Genomic DNA, 27,380 nt, shown 5'->3' on the forward strand with positions numbered 1-27,380 from the left:
TAAAGGGGCAAGAGGTACAGTGTCAGGAAAAGCTCCACTCTAGAAAGACATACCTCTCAAGGGCAAGGTGGGAAGAGGCATGAGATAGAAAGGAAGACCAGGAAAAATGGGTTCCTCCTCCCAGAATCATCAAAGAATGACACGTCCAACTGGGAGGTAAGGTAGATCCTTTCAAAATAGGGAGGACGGGACTCATGGGGTTTTTCATGGAAAATAAAAGATAAGGAGGAGTGGAGAAAGGAAGAGGAAGGGAAGGAAATGGAATTTCTTCCAGCCAGCACACTGCCAGAGGGGTGGCAAGAGTCAGAATGCAGAGAAAATGCTGTGGAGGAGCCTGTGTAAAAAGAAAATGAAAGAAATCAAGTACAGCACATTCTTAAGGCAGAAATAATTGTTCAGTTTGCCATGTGGTTGTTTGTGGCTGAGTTTGCTTCCTTATTTAAAAAACTTCATGGAGACAAAAAAAAATATTAAGGGAACGCAAAACCTCAGTTGATTACAGAGGCTCAGTAACAAGTGGATGGCAGCAAACACACAACCCAACCCAGGTTTGTGAAAGTGCTGCGAGTGTGCTTATTATTTTCGTTATGACAAGCTTATGAACATTGCTTGCTAAACTTGGGAAAGCCAGGCCTGAGTATCTCGGGCAGGCCTGGGACTGTCTATTTATGTTGGAAAACCTGCTTTATTATTTTTTGTTCTGTCAAGCTAGTAAAAGCAACTGGAAAGGAAACTGTAGAACTAGGGGGGTCATGAAATGAAATTCTAGGGGAGGGGGAACAACTCAGAACCAACATCATGAAATATTTCTTCATGGAGAAAGTAGTAGATACTTGAAATGCCCTTCTAGGAGAGGTGGCAAGGTCAAAAACAGCAAACAAATTTAAAACAGCATGGAATAAACACTGGGGATCCCTAAAGGCTAGAGGTCGGAAATGAAGAAAAGAGTGCATGGGGGTAACCCTCACAGAGCAGCAGTTACTACCCTTAACAGAAAGCATGGGGATTACTACCCTTATGGGTCGATTTCAAAGGGCACACCCATAAAAAGCAGGGGTTAAAGGAAACAAAAGCTGAGAGGACCGCCATTTATACACCATTTATATTTATATTTTTACGTGTTACAAACAGATCTCAGTCACAATTTCTGAACACTATTCAATTTGACGTTTTTATTTTTTTATTATTTTAGTAGTCACATACCATTTATACTTATAATTTTTTATAAATTTTTTTTATAAATTTTATTTTTTCATGATTCAGGCTTTCTGCATCATATCATTTTATCCCAGGACAAGCAGGATGCTAGTCCTCACATATGGGTGACGTCACTGATGGAGCCCTAGGCGGGAAAACTTCTGTCAAAGTTTCTGTAAAGCTTTGACTGGCACTCAGAGTGCCTACTGAGCATGCCCAGCATGCTCTGATATTCTCTGCCACAGGTGGCTCTCTTCAGTCTTCGTTTTTCCACGCTGCTGTAGGCATCACGGGATAGGAGCCGTTGAGATTCTCTCAACACTTTTCTGACTGGAAAGTCAAACTTTATTAATAATTCTCTGTCACAAGTCTCTCGAGGTATTTTCTTCACCGGCTGGTGAGTACCTCTGTCTCATTTTCCTACCGTTTGGGAAAATTTTTTCTCACAAATTTTCCATTCTTTTTTGGCAGATGTCGACGGGAAATATGGCTACAGGTTTTAAAAAATGCCGTTTGCGCCCAGAAAATGTCCATTACCGATCCGCACATCGAATGTGTGCTCTGCCTCGGAAAAAAAACATGAGGTAAATAATTGCCCGCAATGCACTGAAATGACGCCAAAAAGTCGAAAGACTCGACTGGAGAAAATGGAACACCTGTTCCAACTACAACTTCTACCATCTCCTTCGATGTCATCCAAGTCGTCTCCGGCTGAAACGACTAAGCGCCTCTTGCTTAAAAAACCCTGTCCAGGACCGTCGGGAGATCGTTCCTCACCCTCCAAGTCTTCGAAAAAATCCGTCGATTCCCAGAAGTCCAAGCATAAACATAGACATCGAAGGTCATCGACGTCCGAAACCGCGGCTCAGGAACCATCGACGGCGAAGCGGCCACGTACGGAGGAAACATCGGCGCCTGGGCCTAATCCTCCATCCTCTATGCCCGATCCTCTGCAGGGCTCTGCACCGGATCCTACACCTCAGCCTCCGCCACCGCTTACAACTGTTCTACCACCGACAGTTGTAATGCTGGAATTGTCTGAAGTTATCAGACAAGCGGTATTGCAGGCTTTCAGAGAACAGTACGTACCGACGGGCTCGTCGATGCCGATGCTCCCAGCATCGGTGCCGGCAAATCTGCCGATGCCGGTGGGCTCACTGATGCCGGTGTCGACAATGACACCGAGGACAAGAGATACATCGATGTCGACACCAAGGGTAACAACTACATTGACATCGATACATGCACACCTAACATCGATCTCTTCGATGCCGAGTGCCGAGTTACCACCGACAGTGCTTCCATCACAGAGGCCCCCCGATATCGACGTCGATGTCTATCCATACTCCATCGAGACAACCATCACGGCAAGAACCAGAAATACAAGACCTGGCTTTCTACCAACGTCTTCTTCAAAATTATCAAACTGTCATCGACACTTTGCCGAAAAAGACAGGAGAACAAATACCTGCATCACGGCCTATCGATGACCCATTACCAGGCCCATCAGGTTTATATCTACAATCAAGAACCACCACAAAATCCGACCATGATACTGACAAGTTTTCTGAAGACTTTATGTCGGAACCTTCTCCACCGGAACCAAGAAAAAAGTCCCCTCCAGAAGACTTATCATTTTCCAGTTTTCTTCAGGATATGGCGGACACCATTCCTTTTAAGTTAACAGCTGAACAGGACACTAGGCAACAAACTCTAGAAGTCCTTCAATTTGTGGATCCACCCAAGCAAGTTTTAGCCATCCCAATTCATGAGGTACTTTTAGACCTCCAACATAGAATCTGGGAGCATCCATCTACAGTGGCAGCAGTAAACAGACGGGTGGATTCCACTTATCTAGTACAAGCAGCACCTGGTTTCCAAAAGGCACAACTGCCACATCAGTCAGTAGTGGTTGAATCAGCCCAGAAAAAGTCAAGGCGTACACGCCCTCACTCAACTCCACCTGGCAAGGACCACCACTTCCTCGATTCCTTAGGAAGGAAAATCTATCAGGCTGCAATTTTAAACTCCAGAATCTCTGCATACCAGTTGTACATGACACAGTATCAGAGAGACTTATGGAAGCAGATGGAAGAACTTACAAATGCTTTGCCTGCACAATTTCAAGAACAGGCACAGGCCATAGTTAATAAAGGCCTAGAAGCAGGAAAGCATGAGATGAGAGCGGCTTATGATAGCTTTGACACTGCCTCCAGGACTGCAGCTGCAGGAATCACAGCTCGCAGATATGCATGGCTAAAAGCCTCGGATCTCAGACCTGAGGTCCAAGTAAAACTGGTAGATTTGCCATGTTTGGGAGATAACTTGTTTGGTGATAAAGTCCAAGAAGCAGTTCAACAGTTAAAGGACCACACTGAGACATTACGTCAGCTGTCCCAGATGCCTCAGGATACCTCTACTCAACCACAACAACGCCTACCCCGGAGGGAACCTAGGCGTTCTTATTACAGGCCTCGAAGATACTACCCACAAACTTCTAGGGGCAGATCCAATAGGCCTCAACAACAACGCTCCCAAAGAAGACAAACCAGAACTCCTCGCACGCATCCTCCACCTCCGTCAGGCCCAGCAGCGGGGTTTTGAGATTTCCACCAGAGAGCAAATTCAATCCCACAACCCTCAACCAAACCTACCTGTAGGTGGACGAGTATCCCAATTTCATACAAATTGGCTCAAGATAACATCAGATCAATGGGTACTCTCCATAGTGTCTCGGGGTTACAAACTCAATTTCCACTCAATTCCACCAGAATCTCCTCCGAGTTTCTTCCCTCAACAGAATTCTCTTCTAATTACATTGCAAGCAGAATTATCCACCCTTCTGAGAACCAGGGCAGTTCAACCAGTGCCCCGAACTCAGCAGGGCAGAAGATTCTACTCCCGTTATTTCCTAATTCCAAAGAAATCAGGAGGCCTACGTCCCATCTTAGACCTCAGAAATCTCAACAAATTTTTGAGAAAAGAAGTTCAGAATGGTCTCTCTAGACACCATGCTTCCACTTCTTCAAAAAGGGGATTGGCTTTGTTCTCTGGATCTTCAAGACGCTTATGCTCACATTCCAAATATTCCCTCCTCATCGCAAGTATCTGCGCTTCACAGTCGGTCATCAACATTTCCAATACAGAGTTCTGCCATTCGGATTAGCCTCTGCTCCCAGAGTATTCACCAAATGTCTGGCAGTAATAGCAGCACACTTGCACAAAGAAAGAGTCCATGTCTTTCCATATCTAGACAACTGGCTCATCAGAAGTCAATCTCAGCAAGGAGCTCTGACTTCCCTCAACTGAACAATTGCTCTACTTCACTCCATGGGATTTCTCATCAATTATCAAAAATCCCATCTCACACAGTCTCACCTTCTTCAATTCATAGGAGCAGAATTGAACACCATACTCTCAAAGGCCTTTCTACCCAAAGATCGAGCAGAAACACTTTCCCTACTGGCAAACTCGATCCACTCAAAAGAACAAACTACAGCTCATCAGTTTCTAAGCATTCTAGGCCACATGGCCTCCACAGTTCATGTCACTCCTATGGCAAGGCTCGCCATGAGAGTAACCCAAAGGACTTTGAGATCTCAGTGGATCCAAGCCATTCAACCACTGCATTCTCCAATTCAAGTAACCCACCAGCTACGTTCCTCTCTTCGTTGGTGGGTAAACAAGGACAATTTGTGCCAGGGCCTACCCTTCCAACAACCAGTTCCGCAGATAACGCTAACTACAGATGCATCCACCTTGGGTTGGGGAGCTCACATAGACACTCTCCAAACTCAGGGTACTTGGACAAAACTCGAAGCAACATTTCAAATCAATTTCCTGGAACTTCGAGCTATACGTTATGCATTAGATGCGTTCAAGGACTGCCGTTCACACAAGACTGTTCTGATCCAAACGGACAACAGTAGCAATGTGGTACATCAACAAACAGGGAGGAACAGGCTCGTATCTCCTCTGTCAAGAAGCTGCACAGATTTGGGACTGGGCCCTGAAACACTCAATGTTCCTCCGGGCCACTTATCTGCCAGGCATTCACAACGTAGTGGCGGATCGTCTCAGTCGTCACTTCCAACCACATGAATGGTCCCTGGATCCCTCAGTAGCGACCAGGATATTCCAACGTTGGGGGTCAACCGACAATAGACCTCTTTGCGTCACACCTGAATCACAAAGTAGACAACTTCTGCTCGCTACACAAGCAGAACAACCAGCAACCAAGGATGCCTTTGCTCGCCCTTGGAACTCAGGCCTACTATACGCGTATCCTCCAATACTGCTCATAACCAAAACTCTAGTGAAGCTACAGCAGGGCAAAGGGTCCATGATACTCATAGCCCCTTATTGGCCCCGTCAAGTATGGTTTCCCACACTCCTAGACCTCTCAATCAGGGATCCAATTCACCTGGGTGTAGCTCCCACTCTCATAACGCAGGATCAGGGTCAGTTGCGACATCCCAACCTTCAATCCCTTTCCCTGACAGCATGGCTGTTGAAAGCTTGATCTTGCAACCACTCAATCTTTCATCCAACATATCTCAAGTGCTTATAGCTTCACGTAAACCCTCCACACGAAGAAACTACGCTTCAAAATGGAAAAGGTTTACTTTGTGGTGTAGGCAAAAGAGCATTGATCCTTTTTCCTGCCCCATAATTTCTTTATTAGACTACCTATATCACCTTTCAGACTCTGGTCTTCAAACTTCATCTGTTAGAGTACACTTAAGTGCAATTTCAGCTTACCATAACAAGCTGGGAGATGCACCAGTCTCCACGCAACCTCTCATCAGTAGATTTATGAGAGGTTTAACACAACTCAGGCCACCAATTCGACCACCAGTCACGGAATGGGACCTGAACCTGGTATTAACAAGACTCATGTGTTCTCCCTTTGAACCCATGAATTCCTGTGATATCAAATTTCTTACATGGAAGACTATCTTCCTCGTAGCTATTACATCAGCTAGAAGGGTTAGTGAGTTACAAGCACTTGTCACGTACGAACCCTACACAAAGTTCCTACACGACAGAATGATCTTCCGTACACATCCAAAATTCCTCCCTAAGGTAGTTACGGAATTCCACTTGAACCAATCCATAGTTTTACCCACATTCTTTCCAAGGCCTCACTCTCACCCAGGAGAAACAGCCTTACACACCTTAGACTGCAAGCGTGCTTTAGCATTTTACATAAATCGCACAGCAGTCCACAGAAAATCCACTCAACTTTTTGTCTCCTATGATCCAAAGAAACCAGGGAAAGCAGTGGGTAAGCAGACTTTATCCAACTGGCTAGCAGATTGTATACAGTTTTGCTATGAAAAAGCAGGCCTTCCTCTCCAAGGGCAAGTAAAGGCACATGCAGTAAGAGCAATGTCAACCTCAGTAGCACACTATCGTTCAGTGCCCATAATTGACATTTGTAAAGCAGCAACATGGAGTTCTCTTCATAACTTTGCAGCTCATTACTGTTTAGACAAAGCAGGAAGACAAGATTCAGCCTATGGACAATCTGTCTTAAAGAACTTGTTTCCAACTTAATACAACTCCTACTACATCCATCCAACCTGCTATGATCTTCGGCTGACTCATTTACAACAACAATACTTCCCAGTTGTTTCACTACAAAATGACTCAGCCTCTAGCTTGCTAATCACCCATATGTGAGGACTAGCATCCTGCTTGTCCTGGGATAAAGCAAAATTGCTTACCTTGTAATAGGTGTTATCCCAGGACAGCAGGATGTAGTCCTCACAGAACCCACCCGCCTTCCCCGTGGAGTTGGGTATTTTTACTTTTTACTATTTTTTTAGCTAAAGCTTAATGCTACATACGAGACTGAAGAAAGCCACCTGTGGCAGAGAATATCATAGCATGCTGGGCATGCTCAGTAGGCACACTGAGTGCCAGTCAAAGCTTTACAGAAACTTTGACAGAAGTTTTCCCGCCTAGGGCTCCATCAGTGACGTCACCCATATGTGAGGACTACATCCTGCTGTCCTGGGATAACACCTATTACAAGGTAAGCAACTTTGCTATATTTAATATCTGCGGTATTTTTATGTACCAGAAACATTGAGATGAGATTGGCATAGCTGTCAGTTAGTTCACATTTGGTTTCAATATCCACCATACTGTACAACTGTGTCTCTTTTTTAAAATTAATACGCTGCTTGCTTTCTAAATGATCCCAAGCACTCAGAGCAATCGGTCAATGTCAATCTTCTTACTGGCTCAGAGTGGTAATTTTTTGGCGGGCTTCTGACTGAAATACTGCAAGATTCCACTTAAATACCCCCACCCTTACAAGTTACCCGCTTAGGCTTCATTACGCACTGCAGGTAAGCATTGTTGGGCCATAGGGGGCCTCAACAGTGCGAATACAAACTAATAGATTTATTCTGCTAGACAGCAGTCCTCTCAGCTTTTGTTTCGTTTTTTTTTTTTTTTTTAATTTAATCTTTATTGAGATTTTTCAAAAAAGAAATACAATATTCACATTTACTGTGCATAAACAGGAAATTCGATAGGCACCATAATACATTCACACAATTGGTATTCATATTCAAATTATACAAGTTTGTCTATTCGAATACAAATAATGGAGGGGACTGATATTTATATAATATATATCAATAATCACCGCACATTGAGTTGAGGTATTTTTAGACATTATATATCTTTTGCCATTTACCGCGATAGAGTGTACTCTGTTTTTTACTTAATGGTATAACTATATACATATATCTCTATATATATATAGATATATATATATAGAGATATATATATATATAAGGTAGTTTTTATGCAGATTGCATTACCATGGCTAATGTTGTTTAGATTAAAATATGCACTCCTATGATCTTTATCTATTGCTTTGCAGGCACAGTTTTTTTACCGGTGATATGTGCATTAACTATGGCTTCGATTTACATTTACAGTTCCCTGAAAATTACTTTCAGATTCGAATGTAATTGCTAAGCAAAACTGGCAATATTTTGAAATCCTAAGACAGGCATGTCCGTGGAATTGACTGCAAATACATTGTTAAGGTATCTATTCCAAACTAAATACAATTCAAATGTGTTTTGATCATCTGACTAACATACCCGGTCCAATCGTCACATTTCGGCACAAATAAAGTTTATACACAAGCTGCACTATTATGAGCATCCTCAAATAATGGGTGAATTAAATATAAAATACAGCTATCAGGCAGAGCGCACTGTTAACCCGCGATTGGACGCCCATTTTCGACGCGCTGGCTTTACCCCTTATTCAGTAACGGGTAACAGTGCGTCGAAAACGCGCGTCCAACCCCCACGAACCTAATAGCGCCCACAACATGCAAATGCATGTTAATGGCCCTATTATTTATTTATTTTATTTATTTAGAGCTTTTCTATACTGGCATTCATGATACAATCATATCATGCCGGTTTACAGTTAACAGGGGGTGCAAAACCTTAAAAACTTTTAACATGTGCAGAGGAAGCAAAAAGGTTACAATGAAAAAGGGTGGCTGGAACTGGGGGAGGAAGGAGACAAGAGTAGAGGTGTTTTTACAGAAGAAACATATTTACATTGTACAAAAAGGTCTCTTAAAGTTTATTAGAGACTCATTTAGACTTGGGGAAGGCTTGTTTAAATAACCAAGTCTTATAATAAGCAAGGTTCCAGTCTGAGATCAGGTGGTAAGGTGTTCCAAAGAGAGGGTCCCGCTGTAGAAAAGGCCCGATCTCTAAGTGCTAGATGGCTAGACTGGAAAATTGGGCATCCAAATGGCACATGAAATTTAATGTGGATAAGTGCAAGGTGATGCATATAGGGAAAAATAACCCATGCTATAATTACACAATGTTGGGTTCCATATTAGGTGCTACAACCCAAGAAAGAGATCTAGGTGTCATAGTGGATAACACATTGAAATCGTCGGTTCAGTGTGCTGCGGCAGTCAAAAAAGCAAACAGAATGTTGGGAATTATTAGAAAGGGAATGGTGAATAAAACGGAAAATGTTATAATGCCTCTGTATCGCTCCATGGTGAGACCGCACCTTGAATACTGTGTACAATTCTGGTCGCCGCATCTCAAAAAAGATATAATTGCGATGGAGAAGGTACAGAGAAGGGCTACCAAAATGATAAGGGGAATGGAACAACTCCCCTATGAGGAAAGACTAAAGAGGTTAGGACTTTTCAGCTTGGAGAAGAGACGACTGAGGGGGGATATGATAGAGATGTTTAAAATCATGAGAGGTCTAGAACGGGTAGATGTGAATCGGTTATTTACTCTTTTGGATAGTAGAAAGACTAGGGGGCACTCCATGAAGTTAGCATGTGGCACATTTAAAATTAATCGAAGAAAGTTCTTTTTTACTCAACGCACAACTAAACTCTGGAATTTGTTGCCAGAGGATGTGGTTAGTGCAGTTAGTATAGTTCTGTTTAAAAAAGGATTGGATAAGTTCTTGGAGGAGAAGTCCATTACCTGCTATTAAGTTCACTTAGAGAATAGCCACTGCCATTAGCAATGGTAACATGGAATAGACTTAGTTTTTGGGTACTTGCCAGGTTCTTATGGCCTGGATTGGCCACTGTTGGAAACAGGATGCTGGGCTTGATGGACCCTTGGTCTGACCCAGTATGGCATTTTCTTATGTTCTTATGGTGTGTGGCCTTGGTTGGGGGAACTAGTAGGGAACCTCTGTGGGCTTCTCTGGTGGGTCTGGATGATGTATGTAGTCTGAAGGGGATTTGGAGGTTAAGCGGAGCATGGGTATGAATGGCTTTATGGATGATGGTGAAGGACTTGTGTAGAATTCTAAAATGTATTGGTAACCAGTGTAAATTTTTGAGAATGGGAGAGATGTGGTCTCTTCTTCTGGTGTTTTGTCAAGATTCTGACTGCTGCATTCTGTAGAATCTGAAGGGGTTTGATGGATGAGGACAGGAGACCTAGCAAGATAGAGTTGCAATAATCCATCCTGGAGAAAATTATGGCTTACAGGACTGTTCTGAAGTCTTGAAAGTGAAGGAGTGGTTTCATTCTTTTTAGTACCTGCAGCTTATAGAAGTAGTTCTTGGTAGTGTTGTTAATGAATGATTGTAAATTCAGGCGATTGTCTATTACTACTCCTAGGTCTCTTGCTTAAGTAACAATGGTGTTAGTTGGAGCACTTTGAGGGGAGTTCCTGTTTTCCAGAGAGATGAGAAGGAGTTCCGTTTTAGCTGAGTTTAGTATCAGGTTTAAGTTTGCGAGGAGTAGGTTGATCTCTCGGAAGCAGTTTTAGTGATAGATTCTTTGATGAGGATCAGGATTTGTACGTCGTTGGCGTACAGGAAATGTTTTAGTTGAAGGTTAGTTAACAGTTGGCAAAGAGGAAGAAGGTAAATGTAAAAGAGAGTAGGGGACAGGGAGGAACCTTGAGGGACCCCTAGTGAGGAATTGAAGCGGGGGGATTCTTGATTCTTGATTCTAACTTTATAACCTCTGTTATAGAGGAATGTTTTGAACCATGTGTAGGCAGTGCCTGTTATTCCAATGTCAGATAGGCGGTTGAGGAGGATGGCATGGTTTACAGTGTTGATAGCCGCCGAGAGGTCCAGTAGGATTAGTAAGAATGATTGTCCTTTGTCTAAGCCCATGATTAGTTGGTCTGTTAGCGATAAGAGTAGGGTTTCAGTGCTTAGTGCCTTGCGGAAACCATGTTGGGAGGGGTACAGAATTTCGTGATCTTCGAGGTAATCCGAGAGTTGTGAGTTGACAAGTTTTTCCATAATCTTGGCTACAAAAGGAAAGTTGGAAATTGGGCGGAAGTTGTTTGGATTCTTGGGATCCAAATCTGGTTTCTTTAGGAGAGGTTTAAGAGAAGCAAGTTTTAGGGTGTTGGGGAAGATTCCCTGTGTTAAGGAACAGTTAATGATGTCCGCTAGTGGTTTGGCGATGGTGTCAGATATTAGCAGAAGAAGTTTCGACGGAATTTGGTCGAAGGGATGGGAGGAAGGTTTCATTTTCTTTAATAAAGATTGGATCTCTAAGGCGGTGGTAGGTTCGAACGAATCCAGCAAGATTCTTTTGTTGAGGAGGTGGTAGGATCTACTCTGAGAGGTGGGGCTAGGGGGCAAGAGGGTTATGAGATTGGTGATTTTGCTTTGAAAGAATAGAGCTAGTTCATCGGCTTTGGATTCTGCTTGCTCGTTCGGGATAAACGGTGTCTTTGGTTGTGTTACTTCGGATACGTAGGAGAAGAGGGCTTTTGCGTCGAAGGCTAGGTCATGAATCTTGTGGGCATAGAAATCCCTTTTTGACCTTAAGGTAGAGTTCCTGTAGTGGTGGAGGGCTGATTTGTATGCAGAAAGTGTGCTGGGGCAGGGGGTTTTGCGCCATTTGTTTTCTTTCCGTCTTAGGTTTTGTTTGAGTTTTCATAGGTCATCAGTGAACCATGGTAGTCTCTTTGGGGAGCTGGGGTTGAGTTTTTTTGTTGACAGTGGACATAATTTATTTGCTAGTTCCTCTGTGATGTTGCTCCAAGATAAGGCTGACTTGGGATCTGAAAGGTTTAAGTGAGGAAGTTCTTTAGCCAAGTGGTTGCTGAGATCAACGGAAGAGCAGGATCTTCTGTAGGGAAATGACGATTGAGGGGGTGAGTGTTACAGGTTTCAGTTATTGAGAAAGTAGCGGAGATAAGTGAGTGATCCGACCAAGGGACCGGTGTGCATACAGGGGGGGATGGGTGCGTGATGCCGGAGCTTTTGAAAATAAGGTCCAGGGTGTGGCCAGCTTTGTGGGTGGGCTTATTGATGATCTGTTGAAAGCCCATGGCTGTAAGTGTGGAGAGTAAAGCTTCGCAGTTGGTTGTGGGTGTGGTGTTGTCGACATGAAGGTTGAAATCTCCTAGCATTAAGGCAGGGGAGTCCAGATTTATGTGTTTTGCAATTATTTCTACAATGGGGGATGCGTCTGAGTCAAGATGTCCTGGTGGGGCGTAAACTAGAGGATTTGGAGTTGGTCTGTTTTGAAGAGGCCAATCTCTAATTTTGAATCAGATTTTGCTGGGAGTTGGGAGACTCTCAATGCTTTTTTGGTTGCTAGAAGGATGCCCCCGCCTCTTTTCTTTAGTCGAGGGAGGGAGAAGAAGTCGTAAATCTGTGTAGGAAGTTGATTTATTAGTGCTATATCTGTTGGTTTGAGCCAGTTTCTGTTATCGCGCAGATGTCCGATTTTACGTCTAGGAGATAGTCGTTGAGGATCAGAGTTTTCTTAGTGATGGATTGTGCGTTGACTAGTGTCAGGGAGAATAATGCGAGACCTAGGAGTTGCGTAAGGGGTGAGATCAAGATTGGAATGAGAGTTTTGGAGGAGCGTGATCAATATTGCATTGTTGCTTTTCCTGTGTTGAGGAAACTATGGTGAAGAATAGGGATTGGGAGTCCCGGTAGCATTATGGTCTAGTTGTTCAAGAAGGGATGGGTTGAGTGCTGGAGAAGGTTGGAAGAATGCTGGATGAATGCTGGACAAAGGCTGGACGAATGCTGGACGAACGCTGGAGGAGGCTGGAAGAATGCTGGAGGAGGCTGGATGAAGGCTGGAAGAATGCTGGAGGAGGCTGGAGGGAGGTGGAAGTATGTTGGCAGGGGGTCGTGTGTAGCAATGTTGAGGCGAGGCTGCTTAACAAAGGGGGGCCTCTGTCCTGATTCCTGGGGCTCACAAAGGGGCGCACTAAGGGGCAGGCCCCTTAGGTCGCACTCCTTCGGGCATGCGACGCCACTGGGATTGCGCCTGTGTTTAAAGGGGGCAGTAGCCGCCCTCTGATAGGCCCGATGCCTGCTTTGGGGGCGCGGCTCCCTCACCGCGAGGCTTCCTGGGCCTGGTGCAGGTTTGTATTAGGTATTCCCCCGTGATTCAGAAGTAAAATGTGCAGCCAAGCCGCATATTTTACTTTAAGAAATTAGCGCCTACCCAAAGGTAGGAGTTAATTTCTGCCGGCGCAGGGGAAGTGCACAGAAAAGCAGTAAAAACTGCTTTTCTGTGCACCCTCTGACTTAATATCATGGCGATATTAAGTCGGAGGTCCCGAAAGTTAAAAAAGTAAAAAAAAAAATTTTGAAATAAGCCCGCGGCTTGAAAACCGGACACCCAATTTTGCCGGCATCCGGTTTCCGAACCCGTGGCTGTCAGCAGGCTCGAGAACTGATGCCGGCAAAATTGAGCGTCGGTTGTCAAACCCTCTGACAGCTGCCGCTCCTGTCCGAAAAGAGGCGCCTCTTTTTACCGCCAGCCCTAATTTAAATAAATTAAATAATTGTATCGCTCGCACAGGAGAGCAGGCGCTCGCCTGCTCTGCCGCGATTTTTACTCTATCGGCCCGAATGGGTTTTGGAGCATTCTAGCAAGTAATTCACTTATTCACGATAAGAGCGATTCATTTTATACAGTGGCACTCTGCATTATCCCCGCTGCCTTATAGACAATTTTTAGATACATTTTCCTAATCCTCTTTATTTTATTTTTTTTATTTTTTCTGCTACCATCTTAGAATCCACACATGAATGTGCTTTGTTCTAACACCATGGAGCAGCAGGTAGTAGAAAGCATGGGGTAACCTGCATGGAGTAACAATAGGCATGGGTGTACTGCACAAAGCAGCAGTTATCCTAAACAATTTAAAAAAAATTTGCTGTGCAGATTGGATGGAACAATTTGTTTTTTTGAGATAAACCACTATTTCCAGGATTTTACAAACAAAAGAAAGTTGGGAGACTGTAATTGTTCTTATCAGTTAAATACAAATTATCCTTTTAAAGTAAAGGTTTAACAATAGCTTTCTTACATTAATTGAAAATATTCCAGGACAAGTTATCCCCCACACATGGAAAGTCAACAAATTTATCCTGGACGTCAGGCCTGAGGTCCGAGGCTTTAAGCCATGCCCATCGACGAGCGGTGATCCCAGCAGCTGCTGTTCTGGAAGCCGTCTCAAAATTGTCGTAGGCCGCCCTCACTTCATGTTTTCCGGCTTCTAGGCCTTTGTGAACTATAGCCTGTGCTGCTTCTTGAAACTGTGAAGGGAGAGATGTGGTGAATTCTTCCATCTGCTTCCAGAGATTCCTCTGATACTGTGTCATGTACAGTTGGTAAGAGGAGATTCTGACATTCAGGATAGCAGCTTGATACACCTTTCTTCCAAGGGAATCTAGAAACCGGTGATCTTTACCCGGTGAGATTGATGAGTGTGGGCGAATACGTTTGGATTTTTTTCTGGGCAGATTCCATTACCACGAATTGGTGTGGTAGCTGTAGTTTTTGATATCCTGGAGCTGGCTGTACCAAATATGTGGTGTCTACACGTTTATTTACTGCTGAGACAGAACATGGGTGCTCCCAGATACGGTGTTGGAGATCTAAAAGCATCTCATGTATTGGAATAGCCGATACTTGTTTTGGCAGATCAACAAACTGAAGGACTTCCAAAGTTTGTTGCCGTGTATCTTCCTCTGTAGTCAGCTTAAAAGGAATGGTGTCCGCCATCTCCTGTATGAAGGTGGAAAAAGAAATCTTCTGGTGGGGACTTTTTTCTTTGTTCTGGAGGTGAAGGCTCCGACATGAAGTCCTCAGAAGATGTGTCAGTATGTTGAACATCCCAAGAGTCATCTTGATCATCCCTATATGGAGATGGTGGGGGAGACCTGGGTGGGTGATGAAGGCCTGAAGGTCCTGGCTGTGGATCATCAGAGGATATTGCTGGAGAAGTACTCTCTAATGTTTTAGGTGGAAGTGTATCGATGACATCTTGATATCTCTGTAAGAGTCGCTGAAAAAATGCCAGATCATGGTGCCCTGGATCTTCAGATTGTGGTTGCATCGATGGAATGGTGGTTGGTATCGATGCAGATGTTGTTGGAAGCGCCCGCAAAGGTATCGAAGACGGCAATGGTGCTGGCATCCAGATCGGCCTTGAGGCGGTCGACGGTATCTGTGCATAAATCGATAATTTGCACTTGCATAATCATTCTTAGTTATCCCAGGACAAGCAGGATGCTAGTCCTCACATATGGGTGACGTCACTGACTGAGCCCTATTGCGGGAAAACTTTCTGTCATCGATCCTATGCTTGTCATCGGTGTCGACATCGACACCGGCATCGGTAAATTTACCAGCATCGATGCTGTGTGCATCGGCGGAAGCACCGGAGTTGTTTGCTGTTCCTTTAAAGCCTGTAAAACCGCTTGTCTGATGAGGTCAGACAATTCCGGTGTTACAACTGTTGGATTCAGAGCAGTTGTAAGCAGTGGCAGAGGCTGTGGTGTCAGATCCTGTACAGAGCCCTGTGGAGGATCTGGTATCGATGGTTCTTGCAGAAGAGGCCCAGGCGCTGAAGGAATCTGTGTTTCTTGGTTCCGTGGCCACTTCGCAGTCAATTCTTCCTGGGGAAGGGAGGATTCGGACATCGATGGACGTCGATGTCAATGTTTCGTTTTGTGTTGATCGACGGACTTCATCGATGCCGTGGACGACGCTGGGGACGGATGATCTCCTGAGCCTTCCGTACGATATTTTTTAAGTAAGACGCGTTTAGTAGCTCTGGCCGGAGACGACTTCGATGACGTCGAGGGAGATGGAAGAAGTTGAAGGTGGAACAAATGTTCCATTTTCTCTTGATGAGCCTTCCTTCCTTTCACAGTCATATCCGCGCATTTTGGACAATTGTTAACATCATGTTTTTCACCGAGACACATTACAAACTCTAGGTGCGGGTCGGTGATAGACATGGTCCTGTTACATACAGGGCATTTTTTGAAGCCCGTAGCCATTTTTGGGTCGACAGCCATCGACGAGAGAATGGGAATTCGTGAGAGAAAAATATATTATACTCAAAGAGCAAAATATGAGACTGAGGTACTCACCAGCCAGTGGAAAACCACGAGAGACTCCAATGAGAGAGAATATTATCGAAAATATGTGACTTTTCAGTCAGAAAATGTTGTGAGAGACTCGAAACGGCTCCTGCTCCGCGATGCCACGCGGAAAACACAGAAACGACGGCAGAAGAAGACCAATCGGCCCATCCAGTCTGCCCAGCAAGCCTCATACTTCTTTTTTTCTCATACTTATCTGTTTCTCTTGGCTCCTAGTAACCTTTGGTTCTATTTCCCTTTCACCCCCACCATTAATGCAGAGAGCAGTGATGGAGCTGCATCCAAGTGAAATATCAAGCTTGATTAGTTAGGGGCAGTAACCGCCGCAATAAGCAAGCTACACACATACTTATCTATTTACCCAGACTATGTTATTCTGCCCTTATTGGTTGTTTTTCTTCTCCCCTGCCGTTGTAGCAGAGAGCTATGCTGGATAAGAGTGAACTATTAGTTTTACTTCTCCCCTGCAGTTGCAGCAGAGAGCTATGCTGGATATGTATGAAGTATTAGTTTTTCTTCTCCCCTGCTGCTGAAGCAGAGAGCTATGTTGGATATGTATTGAAAGTGAAGTATGCATTGAAAGCCACATTATCTATCTACAAATATTGAATAAGCCTAATAATTGGTAATACCTATAGCTTATGAACTCTTCATTAATTTTACATACTCTTGCCCACCCCTGTTTTGTTTTGTTTTTTAAATATGGAGATGGCAGGCCTCCATCCTTCCGCTCCGTGAAGGTGGAACACCAACCACTGGCCACTGGCATCCTGCTCCGTGAATGCCTCTGTGGCTACTGCCGCTCCGTGCAGTGTTTTGTTGCCTCCTCTTTATACACTTCCTCTAGACCTGATGGATCCACAGTGTTTATCCCACACCCCTTTGAAGTCCTTCACAGTTTTGGACTTCACCACTTCCTCCGGAAGGGCATTCCAGGTATCCACCACTCTCTCCGTGAAGAAATATTTCCTGACATTGGTTCTTAGTCTTCCTCCCTGGAGCCTCAGCTCGTGACCTCTGGTTCTGCTGATTTTTTTCTGACGGAAAAGGTTTGTCGTCTTTGGATCGTTAAAGTTTTTCAAGTATCTGAAGGTCTGAATCATATCACCCCTGCTCCTCCTTTCCTCCAGGGTGTACATATTTAGATTCTTCAATCTCTCTTCGTATGACATCCGATGAAGACCCTCCACCTTTTTGGTCGCTCTTCTCTGGACCGCTTCCATCTTGTCTCTGTCTCTTTGTAGATATGGTCTCCAGAACTGAACACAGTACTCCAGGTGAGGCCTCACCAAGGACCTGTATAAGGGGATAATCACTTCCCTTTTCTTACTCGATATTCCTCTCTCTATGCAGCCCAGCATTCTTCTGGCTTTTGCTATCGCCTTGTTGCATTGTTTCGCAGACTTCATATCATTAGACACTATAACCCCTAGGTCCCTCTCCTGCTCCGTGCACATCAGCCTTCCCCCCCCCCCCCCCCCCCCCCCCCCCCATCGAATACAGTTCATTCGGATTTCCACTCCCCATATGCATGACTTTGCACTTCTTGGCATTGAATCTCAGCTGCCATATCTTCGACCACTCTTCCAGTTTCATTAAATCCAGTCTCATTCTCTCCACTCCTTCCGGCGTGTCCACTCTGTTGCAGATCTTAGTGTCATCTGCAAAAAGACAAATCTTACCTTCTATCCCGTCCGCAATGTCGCTCACAAAGATATTGAACAGGACCGGTCCCAACACCGATCCTTGCGGTACACCACTTAAAACCGCTTTCTCTTCAGAGAGAGTTCCATTTACCATCACACATAGTCTTCTGTCCGTCAACCAGTTTGCAATCCAGGTCACCAACTCGGCACTCACTCCTAAGCTTCTCGTTTTATTCACCAGTCTTCTGTGCGGAACCGTATCAAAAGCTTTGCTGAAATCCAAGTAGATGACATCGAGTGCTCTTCCTCGATCCAATTCCTTGGTTACCCAGTCAAAAAAGTCAATCAGATTTGTCTGACAGGATCTTCCCCTGGTGAATCCATGCTGCCTCTGGTCCAGCAATTCTCCGGACTGTAGATAGTTCACTATTCTCTCTTTCAACAGTGACTCCATTACTTTTCCCACCACTGAAGTCAGGCTAACCGGTCTGTAGTTACCAGCCTCCTCTCTGTTCCAACTCTTGTGAAGCGGGCCCACCACCGCTCTTCTCCAATCACTCGGCACCACTCCCGTTTCTAGGGATCTATTGAACGAAGACTGAAGAGAGACCCCTGTGGCAGAGAATATCATGGCATGCTGGGCATGCTCAGTGGCCTCACAGGGCCAGTCAAAAGTTTCTAGAAACTTTGAAAGAAAGTTTTCCCGCAATAGGGCTCAGTCAGTGACGTCACCCATATGTGAGGACTAGCATCCTGCTTGTCCTGGGATAACTAAGAATGATTATGCAAGTGCAAATTATTTCAAGAATAGATTATTTAGCTTTTCTTGGGCTTTCAAAAAAGTTATTATCCTGATTACAGCTTATTAAGAGTACAGCAGCTAGATTGGGGGGGTCTTAAAAGAAATGATTATGTTACACCAATACTTTGAGAGCTACATTGAGTTCTGATTCGATATTGCATACGTTTTCAGTTTTTATTTTCCCCATAAATTCATAAAACAAGAACAAAAATGGGAGAAATCAGTGGAAACAACTGACTTGTCATATTTCCAAGTAAATACTTTAATGTTATTTAAGATTCTCTATAAACAGGCATCACAGTAGGTTGTGAGAAAGGTTGGTAAGTATGTGAAAAGCTCGCTTCATTCTTCCCAACTTAATTTTCTTTTGATTACAACTATTTGTGAGATCAACCTGGAGAACCATATCAAGAGCATTTTCTGTTTCAGCAACAAAAACACAGAAATCTCCAGCAGAGCCGAGATCTACTGCCAATATTGTTTGTTTTCACAAACTCTTGAAAACTTAGTTAACTGCCCAATCTTTTGGGCAATTTAATATTTTATGAAGTTCTCTGGAGGCTTACAGCCAAATTTTCAAAACCTGGTGCGTGCCGAAATGGGGGGAAACATGCGTTGCTAGGCGGAGCACGTACCAAGGGCATTTGAAAACAGCTTGCGTATCTCCTGGTACGCGTGGAAATGCTGGTGTTTTGAAAAGGGGTGGGCTGGGGGCATGATCTGTGCAGGGGCCGGTCAGAACACCACCATTTTGCACTGTTCTGGTGACTCGGGCACCGGTAGCCAGTCGGCGCGCGCAACTTACTTTTACACTGAAGAGGAAGTAAGTTGGAAAACAAAAAAACCTTGTGTAGATAGACTAGGTTTAGGGGACGGGAGGAGAGGGGAAAAGGAATGCAGGATAAGTAGGGAGATAGGGAAGTTCCCTCCCAGCCCGCTTCTTAATTGGAGCGGACTGGGAGGGAACTGGGGTAGGCCCAATCGCGTTGCCGCACAAATTTTACTAAAAGTCCTCCCCTTGCACAAGCGACTGGGCACGCGCGCACGCGGGTATCGCATTTGTAACAAGCATGTGGCGATGTGCACATCGCCACATGCTTGTTACAAAATCGGCGCATCTTTTAAAATCTAGCTTTGCAGGAAAATTTTGGTTGACTGGGGAATTTTAGAATATTTTCTGTTAAGACAATTTTATAATTCTTTATGTATTTTATGAATTGAATATTTTTCATTGTATACATTTTCTCAAATTATATTTAGGCACTTATTATAAATTGCCTCGTGATTTGATGGAATGCCATAAATTTGACAGTAATAATAATGTCACATTCCTAATTTTGTTGTGTTAAGCTTATTATATGTGCACACAAATATCTAGATATACACATTACTTTTCTAATCCCAAGATATCATAATTACAATAATAAAAACACTTACTTGCAAATTATGCTTCCTCTTGATTTACTGTGACAGGGTTTAATTTGCAGTGAGCAAGCAATTGCCTTCCACAATTCAGGTTGACATTTTTTAATATCTAGTACAGGAATATTCATGAATGGCATCTTAATGCTTCCTTTTTCCCAAAGCTTCATATCATTCATGGCTCCCTGGTCTGACTGGGCATTGCAGCTTCTGAAAAGTTCTGTGGGTCTTAATAGCAAACAATTCAAACAATTACCACAAAGAAAGCAAAATTCCTTTATCTGGATTGTGTTGTCTTCTAAGAGAAGTGGACCCAGCCACACAGATAAATCACATGGTCATGCTGGCATCCTTTCCAGAGCTTTTTTAGGCATAGACAGCACACCCTCAATCAATTTATTTGAAAAAATAAATAAATAAAAGGCTGGAAGTGGCTGGATTGTGTGGCTTGTTAAAATGTCATCCGAAAACGTCCATTACAGGTAAGCAATTTTTTCTTTCTCTGAGGACAAACAGGTGCAATAGAGCAACACACATAGGATTCCCTAGTTAAGGATAGTCTTCAAATCAAAAGAAAAGATGAAACAATGAGGTAGGGAATTGTGTGCTATATCACAAACAGGACTTGTAGAACAGAGTCCAAACCTAAAACCTTACTGATAGATTTTAAAACCCCTACGTGCGCTGAAGGCAGGAGATCCTTGTGGATTTTAAAACTTGCGCGAGTATGCGTATAAAACATTTTTCCATTGAAAGGGGCGGGGCATGGGCAGGACACAGGCAGGCCAGAACGGCACCATGAAGTCTGTGCATAAGTGTTTATGCACACACGTGTGCACTGGTATCCCCTACCGCATAACTTTCTTCTGCAATGGATGGTGTATAAGTCGTATAACAAAAAAATACTAGGCTAGTCAGCGGGGTTTTAAGGCTTAGGACTAACAGGGTGAAAAGGAAGCAAGTTAGCTAGGTGGTTAAAGAAGTCCTCTCCTTTACTGGACCGAACTGGGAACAAAATGGGGAAACAGGTAATTGCGTTGGTGCGCATAGCTACTAAAATTCCCCCAACTTACGTGCTCAATTCACCAAATGTGCGTGTCAATATAAAATCGTGCACACGTGTACATGCATATATCTGATTTTATAACACATGCATGTATGTTTTGTTTTGTTTTTTTTTTTAATTATCACCTTACTGGTGCTCATCTATAATGGGGGGAGGGGGGGTCCCTTCTTTTAATTCCTCACTTGAGAAATTCCTCAAATGAGGGGGATACAGTGGCAAGAATACCTCACTGTCCCAGGGGAGGACCAAAGCAGTAAAATTTTCTTCAGTCCACATATACTTTCTAATATTTAACTATCTTCTTATAAACGTTTATAAAAATCCATATTATAGCTTATGTACATGTCACCAGCAAATATACAACTTGGTCAAACTTATTACATAATAATGCTGAAGGTAAGTACCAAAAAACGCCCTAAATCAATAAAACCAATGACCAAAACATAAAGGGATTGTAATATTTTTTTCTTATAGTAACATTTCTTTTTCCTATAATTAAATCGATTTATATTATCACAGCACTTAAAACAAATATAGAAACATAGAAATGACGGCAGAAGAAGACCAAACGGCCCATCCAGTCTGCCCAGCAAGTTTCGCACTTTTTTTTTTCTCATACTTATCTGTTGCTCTTGGCTCTTAGTAATCTTTTGGTTCTATTTCCCTTCCACCCCCATCATTAATGTAGAGAGCAGTGTTGGAACTGCATCTAAGTGAAATATCTAGCTTAATTAGTTAGGGGTAGTAACCGCCGCAATAAGCAAGCTACACCCATGCTTATTTGTTTACCTAGACTATGTAATTCAGTCCTTGTTGGTTGTTGTCTGTATATAGATCCAATTTTCTTGATTCCCCCTGCCACTGAAGCAGAGAGTTATGCTGGATATGCATTGAAAGTGAAGTATCAGACTTTCTCCCCTGCCGTTGAAGCAGAGAGCTATGCTGGATATGCGTGAAGTATCAGTGGTATCAATCACAAGTTTCACATAAATTTCACATGGTGCACATCCATGCCACATATATCCCATTAGGTATATGTACCTACTTTCTATATTACAATGTAGAAAGCTGGGTGGCTGGTGGGCGTGAGGATCACCTGGTAACATGCCTGCCTGGTGCGAAGGTGGCAGACCTCACAAGTCACCTAGATAAGATTTTAGATGGTACTGGGGAGGAGCTGGCTCTCGTGGTACATGTAGGCACGCCTCTGTCGATAGAAGGGCCGTCTAGATTATTTTCTTGGAGGCCGACGAGATGACTGGGTAGCAGAATCCTGTGGAACTAACGATTGTTGGCGCAGGGTTTCTGTGTGTTCTTTTAATTGTGCTACAGCATCTTGCACTTTAGAACCAAACAGGCTGTCACCAATACATGGTAAGTCAACTAACTTTTCCTGGACCTGAGGTCTGAGGCTTTAAGCCATGCCCAATGTCTCGCACTTATACCAGAGGCCGCTACTCTGGATGCTGTTTCAAAACCATCATAAGCGGCTTGGACTTCGTGCTTGCCAGCTTCAAGTCCCTTGTGAATAATTGTTTGGGCTGCTTCCTGATATTGCTGTGGTAATGAAGTTGAAAATTCTTGTATTTATTTCCACAGATTCCTTTGATATTGAGTCATGTATAAAGCAAAATTGCTTACCTTGTAATAGGTGTTATCCCAGGACAGCAGGATGTAGTCCTCACATATGGGTGACGTCACCGAACGGAGCCCAGGCGGGAAAACTTTCTGTCAAAGTTTCTAGAAACTTTTGACTGGCCCCAGTGAGGCCACTGAGCATGCCCAGCATGCTATGATATTCTCTGCCACAGGTGTCTCTCTTCAGTCTAGTATGTAGCAAAAAGCTTTAGCAAAAAGAATAATAAAAAATAAACAGGCCCAACTCCGCGGGGTGGCGGGTGGGTTCCGTGAGGACTACATCCTGCTGTCCTGGGATAACACCTATTACAAGGTAAGCAATTTTGCTTTATCCCAGGACAAGCAGGATGCTAGTCCTCACATATGGGTGATTAGCAAGCTAGAGGCTGAGTCATTGTGTAGTACAATGTTTTTGATGAATGAGTCAGCCGAAGATCACAGTAGTTAGGTTGTAGTAGGAGTTGGGTTTAAGCTGGAAACAAGTTCTTTAAGACAGATTGTCCATAGGCTGAATCTTGTCTTCCTTGCTTGTCCAAACAGTAATGAGCTGCAAAGGTGTGAAGAGAACTCCATGTTGCTGCTTTACATATGTCAAGTATTGGCACTGAACGATAGTGTGCAACTGAAGTTGACATTGCCCTTACTGCATGTGCTTTTACTCGCCCTTGGAGAGGAAGGCCTGCTTTCTCATAGCAAAACTGTATGCAATCTGCTAACCAGTTGGATAGGGTATGTTTACCCACTGCTTTACCTGGTTTGTTTGGGTCATAGGAAACAAAGAGTTGATTGGATTTCCTGTGAACTGCAGTGCGGTTTAAGTAGAAGGACAGAGTACGCCTGCAATCTAAGGTGTGTAAGGCCCTTTCTCCTTGGTGAGAATGAGGCCTTGGAAAGAAAGTGGGTAAAACTATAGATTGGTTTAAGTGGAATTCCGTAACTACCTTAGGAAGGAATTTTGGATGAGTACGGAGAACCACTCTGTCATGTAAGAACTTAGTGTAGGGTTCATATGTGACTAGTGCTTGTAATTCACTAACCCTTCTAGCTGATGTAATGGCTATGAGGAAGATAGTCTTCCATGTAAGAAATTTTAGATCACTGGAATCAATGGGTTCAAAGGGAGAACGCATGAGTCTAGATAGAACCAAATTTAGATCCCATTGAGTAACTGGGTGTCTAATTGGTGGTTTTAGAAGAATTAAACCTCTCATAAATTTTTTAACGAGAGGTTGTGTAGAAATAGGTGCATCTGATACCTGATTATGGTAAGCTGAAATTGCACTTAAATGTACTCTTACAGATGAAGTTTGTAGACCAGATTCTGAAAGATGGTACAGGTAGTCCAATAAAGACTTTGTGGGGCAAGTGAAAGGATTGATGTCTTTTTGCCTGCACCACAAAGTGTATCTCTTCCATTTGGAAGCGTAGTTCTTCCTTGTGGAAGGTTTACGTGAAGCTATAAGAACTTGGGAGATGTTAGCTGGAAGATTGAGTGGTTGTAAGATCAAGCTTTCAACATCCAAGCTGTCAGTGATAGGGATTGAAGGTTGGGATGTCGCAACCGACCCTGATCCTGAGTTATGAGAGTGGGAGCTACTCCCAGGCGAATGGGATCCCTGACTGAGAGGTCTAGAAGTGTGGGAAACCATACTTGTCGAGGCCAATATGGGGCTATGAGTATCATGGTTCCTTGGTCCTGTTGTAGCTTCACTATAGTCTTGGTTATGAGTGGTATCGGAGGATACGCATATAACAGGCCTGAGTTCCAAGGGCGAGCAAAGGCGTCCTTGGATGGCCTGTGGTTTATGTTGTATAGGCAACAGTAATTGTCCACTTTGTGATTCAGATGTGTTGCAAAGAGGTCTACTATTGGTTGTCCCCAACGTTGAAATATCCTGGCCACTACTATGGGATCTAGTGACCATTCGTGTGGTTTGAATTGACGACTGAGTCTGTCCGCCACTACATTGTGAATGCCTGCTAGGTAAGTGGCCTTGAGAAACATAGAGTTGGTTAAGGCCCAACCCCATATCTGAGCTGCCTCCTGACAGAGGAGGTACGAGCCTGTCCCTCCCTGTTTGTTGATGTACCACATGGCTACTGTGTTGTCTGTTTGGATCAGCACAGTCTTGTTTGTAAGGCAGTCCTTGAAGGCATGCAGAGCATAACGTATAGCTCGAAGTTCCAGGAAATTGATTTGAAAGGTTGCTTCGAGCTTTGTCCATGTTCCTTGTGTTTGGAGAGTCCCTATGTGAGCTCCCCAACCCAAGGTGGATGCATCTGTGGTTAGAGTTACTTGTGGGACTGGTTGTTGAAAAGGTAGGCCCTTGCACAAATTGTCCTTGTTCACCCACCACAGTAGAGAAGAAAGTAGTTGGTGGGTTACTTGAATTGGAGAATAAAGTGGTTGAATGGCTTGGATCCATTGTGATCTTAAAGTCCATTGAGTTACCCTCATGGCTAGTCTTGCCATAGGAGTGACATGAACTGTGGAGGCCATGTGGCCTAGCAATTGGAGAAACTGATGAGCTGTTGCTTGTTTCTTGGAGTGAATCGAGTTTGCTAGCAGAGACAGTGTGTTTGCTCGATCCTCTGGTAGAAATGCCTTTGAGAGGATGGTGTTTAAATCTGCTCCTATGAATTGAAGCAGGTGAGAAGGAGTGAGATGGGATTTTGGATAATTGATGAGAAATCCCATGGAGTGCAGTAGAGCAATTGTTTTGTTGAGAGACTGTATTGCCCCTTGCTGAGATTGGCTTCTTATGAGCCAATCGTCCAGATATGGGAAAACATGTACACCTTGCTTGTGTAGGTGTGCTGTTATTACTGCCAGACATTTGGTGAACACTCTGGGAGCAGAAGCGAGTCCGAATGGCAGTACTCTGTATTGGTAATGTTGAAGGCCCACTTTGAAGCGCAGATACTTGCGATGAGGAGGGTATATTGGAATGTGAGCGTAAGCATCTTGAAGATCCAGAGAACAGAGCCAATCTCCTGTTTGAAGAAGCGGTAGCATTGTGCCTAGGGAAACCACTTTTCTTTCCTTAGAAATTTGTTGAGATTTCTGAGGTCGAGGATGGGTCGTAGGCCTCCAGTTTTCTTTGGAATGAGGAAATATCTGGAGTAGAATCCCCTGCCCTGCTGAGCCCTGGGCACTGGTTGAATGGCCCTGGCTGTCAGAAGGGTGGATAATTCTATTTGTAATTGAAGTATTTGGGAATTTTGTTGTGGGTAGGAAGTTGGTGGGAATTCTGGAGGAATTGAGAGAAAATTTAGTTTGTAACCATGAGCTACAATGGAAAGTACCCATTGGTCTGTTGTTATCTTTTCCCAACTGGTGTGGAAAAGGGAAATTCTTCCTCCCACTGGTATGTTTTGATTGGGGTTTTGGAGGGTGGGTCTGATCTCTGGATCTGTGTTCAAAAACCCGTAGCTGGACCAGTCTGTGGAGGAGGCTGGGTACGGGCTGGTCTTGGTTGCCTAGCTTGAGAACGCTGGGTAGGTCTAGAAGGTCTAGTTCTGGCAGGTTGGTTGTAGTACCTTCTTGGCCTGTAGTATGGACGTCTAGGTTCCTTACGTGGGAAACGTCTAGGGGCCTGGGTAGCTGGTTCTTGAGGTAATTGTGACAGCTGCCTTAAGGTCTCTGTGTGATCCTTAAGTTGTTGGACGGCCTCCTGCACTTTTTCCCCGAATAAATTGTCACCACGGCATGGCAGATCTACAAGCTTGTCCTGTACTTCAGGTCTGAGATCTGATGCTTTCAACCAGGCCCATCTTCGAGCTGTGATGCCAGCTGCTGCTGTTCTTGAGGCTGTGTCAAAGTTGTCATAAGCAGCCCTAACCTCGTGTTTCCCAGCTTCTAGGCCCTTGGCAATGATAGATTGTGCAGACTCTTGAAATTGCTCTGGAAGAGAATTCGTAAAATGCTGCATCTGCTTCCATAGATCCCTCTGGTACTGTGTCATGTACAGTTGGTAAGCAGAGATCCTGGAAGATAAAAGTGCACTTTGGTACACTTTTTTGCCCAAAGCGTCCAGAAAACAATGATCCTTTCCTGGAGGAGCAGATGAGTGTGGACGTACCCTTTTTGATTTTTTCTGGGCAGATTCCACTACCACAGATTGATGTGGCAACTGTGTCTTTTGAAAACCTGGTGCCTGCTGCACTAGGTAAGTGGTATCTACCCTTTTATTCACTGCTGGGGCCGTACATGGGTGTTCCCACACTCGTTGTTGTAGGTCCAACAGAACTTCGTGGATGGGAATAGCCAAAACTTGTTTTGGTGGGTCTACAAATTGCAATACTTCTAAGGTATGCTGTCTTGAATCCTCTTCAGAGGAAAGCTTGAATGGGATGGTATCCGCCATCTCTTGTACAAAACTTGAAAAAGATAAGTCCTCAGGTGGGGATCTTTTTCTTACTTCAGGTGGTGATGGTTCTGACATGAACTCTTCTGAAGATGTTTCAGTTCCAGGGTCATCCCAAGAGTCATCTTCATCTGGATGTTGATATGGAGTTCTTGGGATTGTTTTAGGAGGAATACCTGATGGTCCAGGTAATGGGTCCTCGATGGAAATTATCGAAGGATTCATGTCCATTCTTTTTGGAGGAGTTTTGTCGACAACTCTTTGATATTTTTGTGAAAGTCGTCGAAAAAGAGCCAATTCCTGGGCC

General features: G+C 43.9%; 1 protein-coding gene across 3 annotated transcripts in view; it reads right to left on the reverse strand.

Moving 5' to 3' along the window:
• The window catches only part of RECK (reversion inducing cysteine rich protein with kazal motifs), a 631,029-nt gene that overhangs the window by 331,598 nt on the left and 272,051 nt on the right, over positions 1 to 27,380 (reverse strand). For all 3 annotated transcript variants that reach the window (XM_029589886.1, XM_029589885.1, XM_029589887.1), the window contains one exon: positions 20,018 to 20,230. In XM_029589886.1, the coding sequence (XP_029445746.1) occupies positions 20,018 to 20,230 (213 nt within the window). The remainder of the gene's footprint in view (positions 1 to 20,017; positions 20,231 to 27,380) is intronic.

This window comes from Rhinatrema bivittatum, chromosome 2, assembly GCF_901001135.1.
Source record: "Rhinatrema bivittatum chromosome 2, aRhiBiv1.1, whole genome shotgun sequence".
NCBI lineage: Eukaryota > Metazoa > Chordata > Amphibia > Gymnophiona > Rhinatrematidae > Rhinatrema > Rhinatrema bivittatum.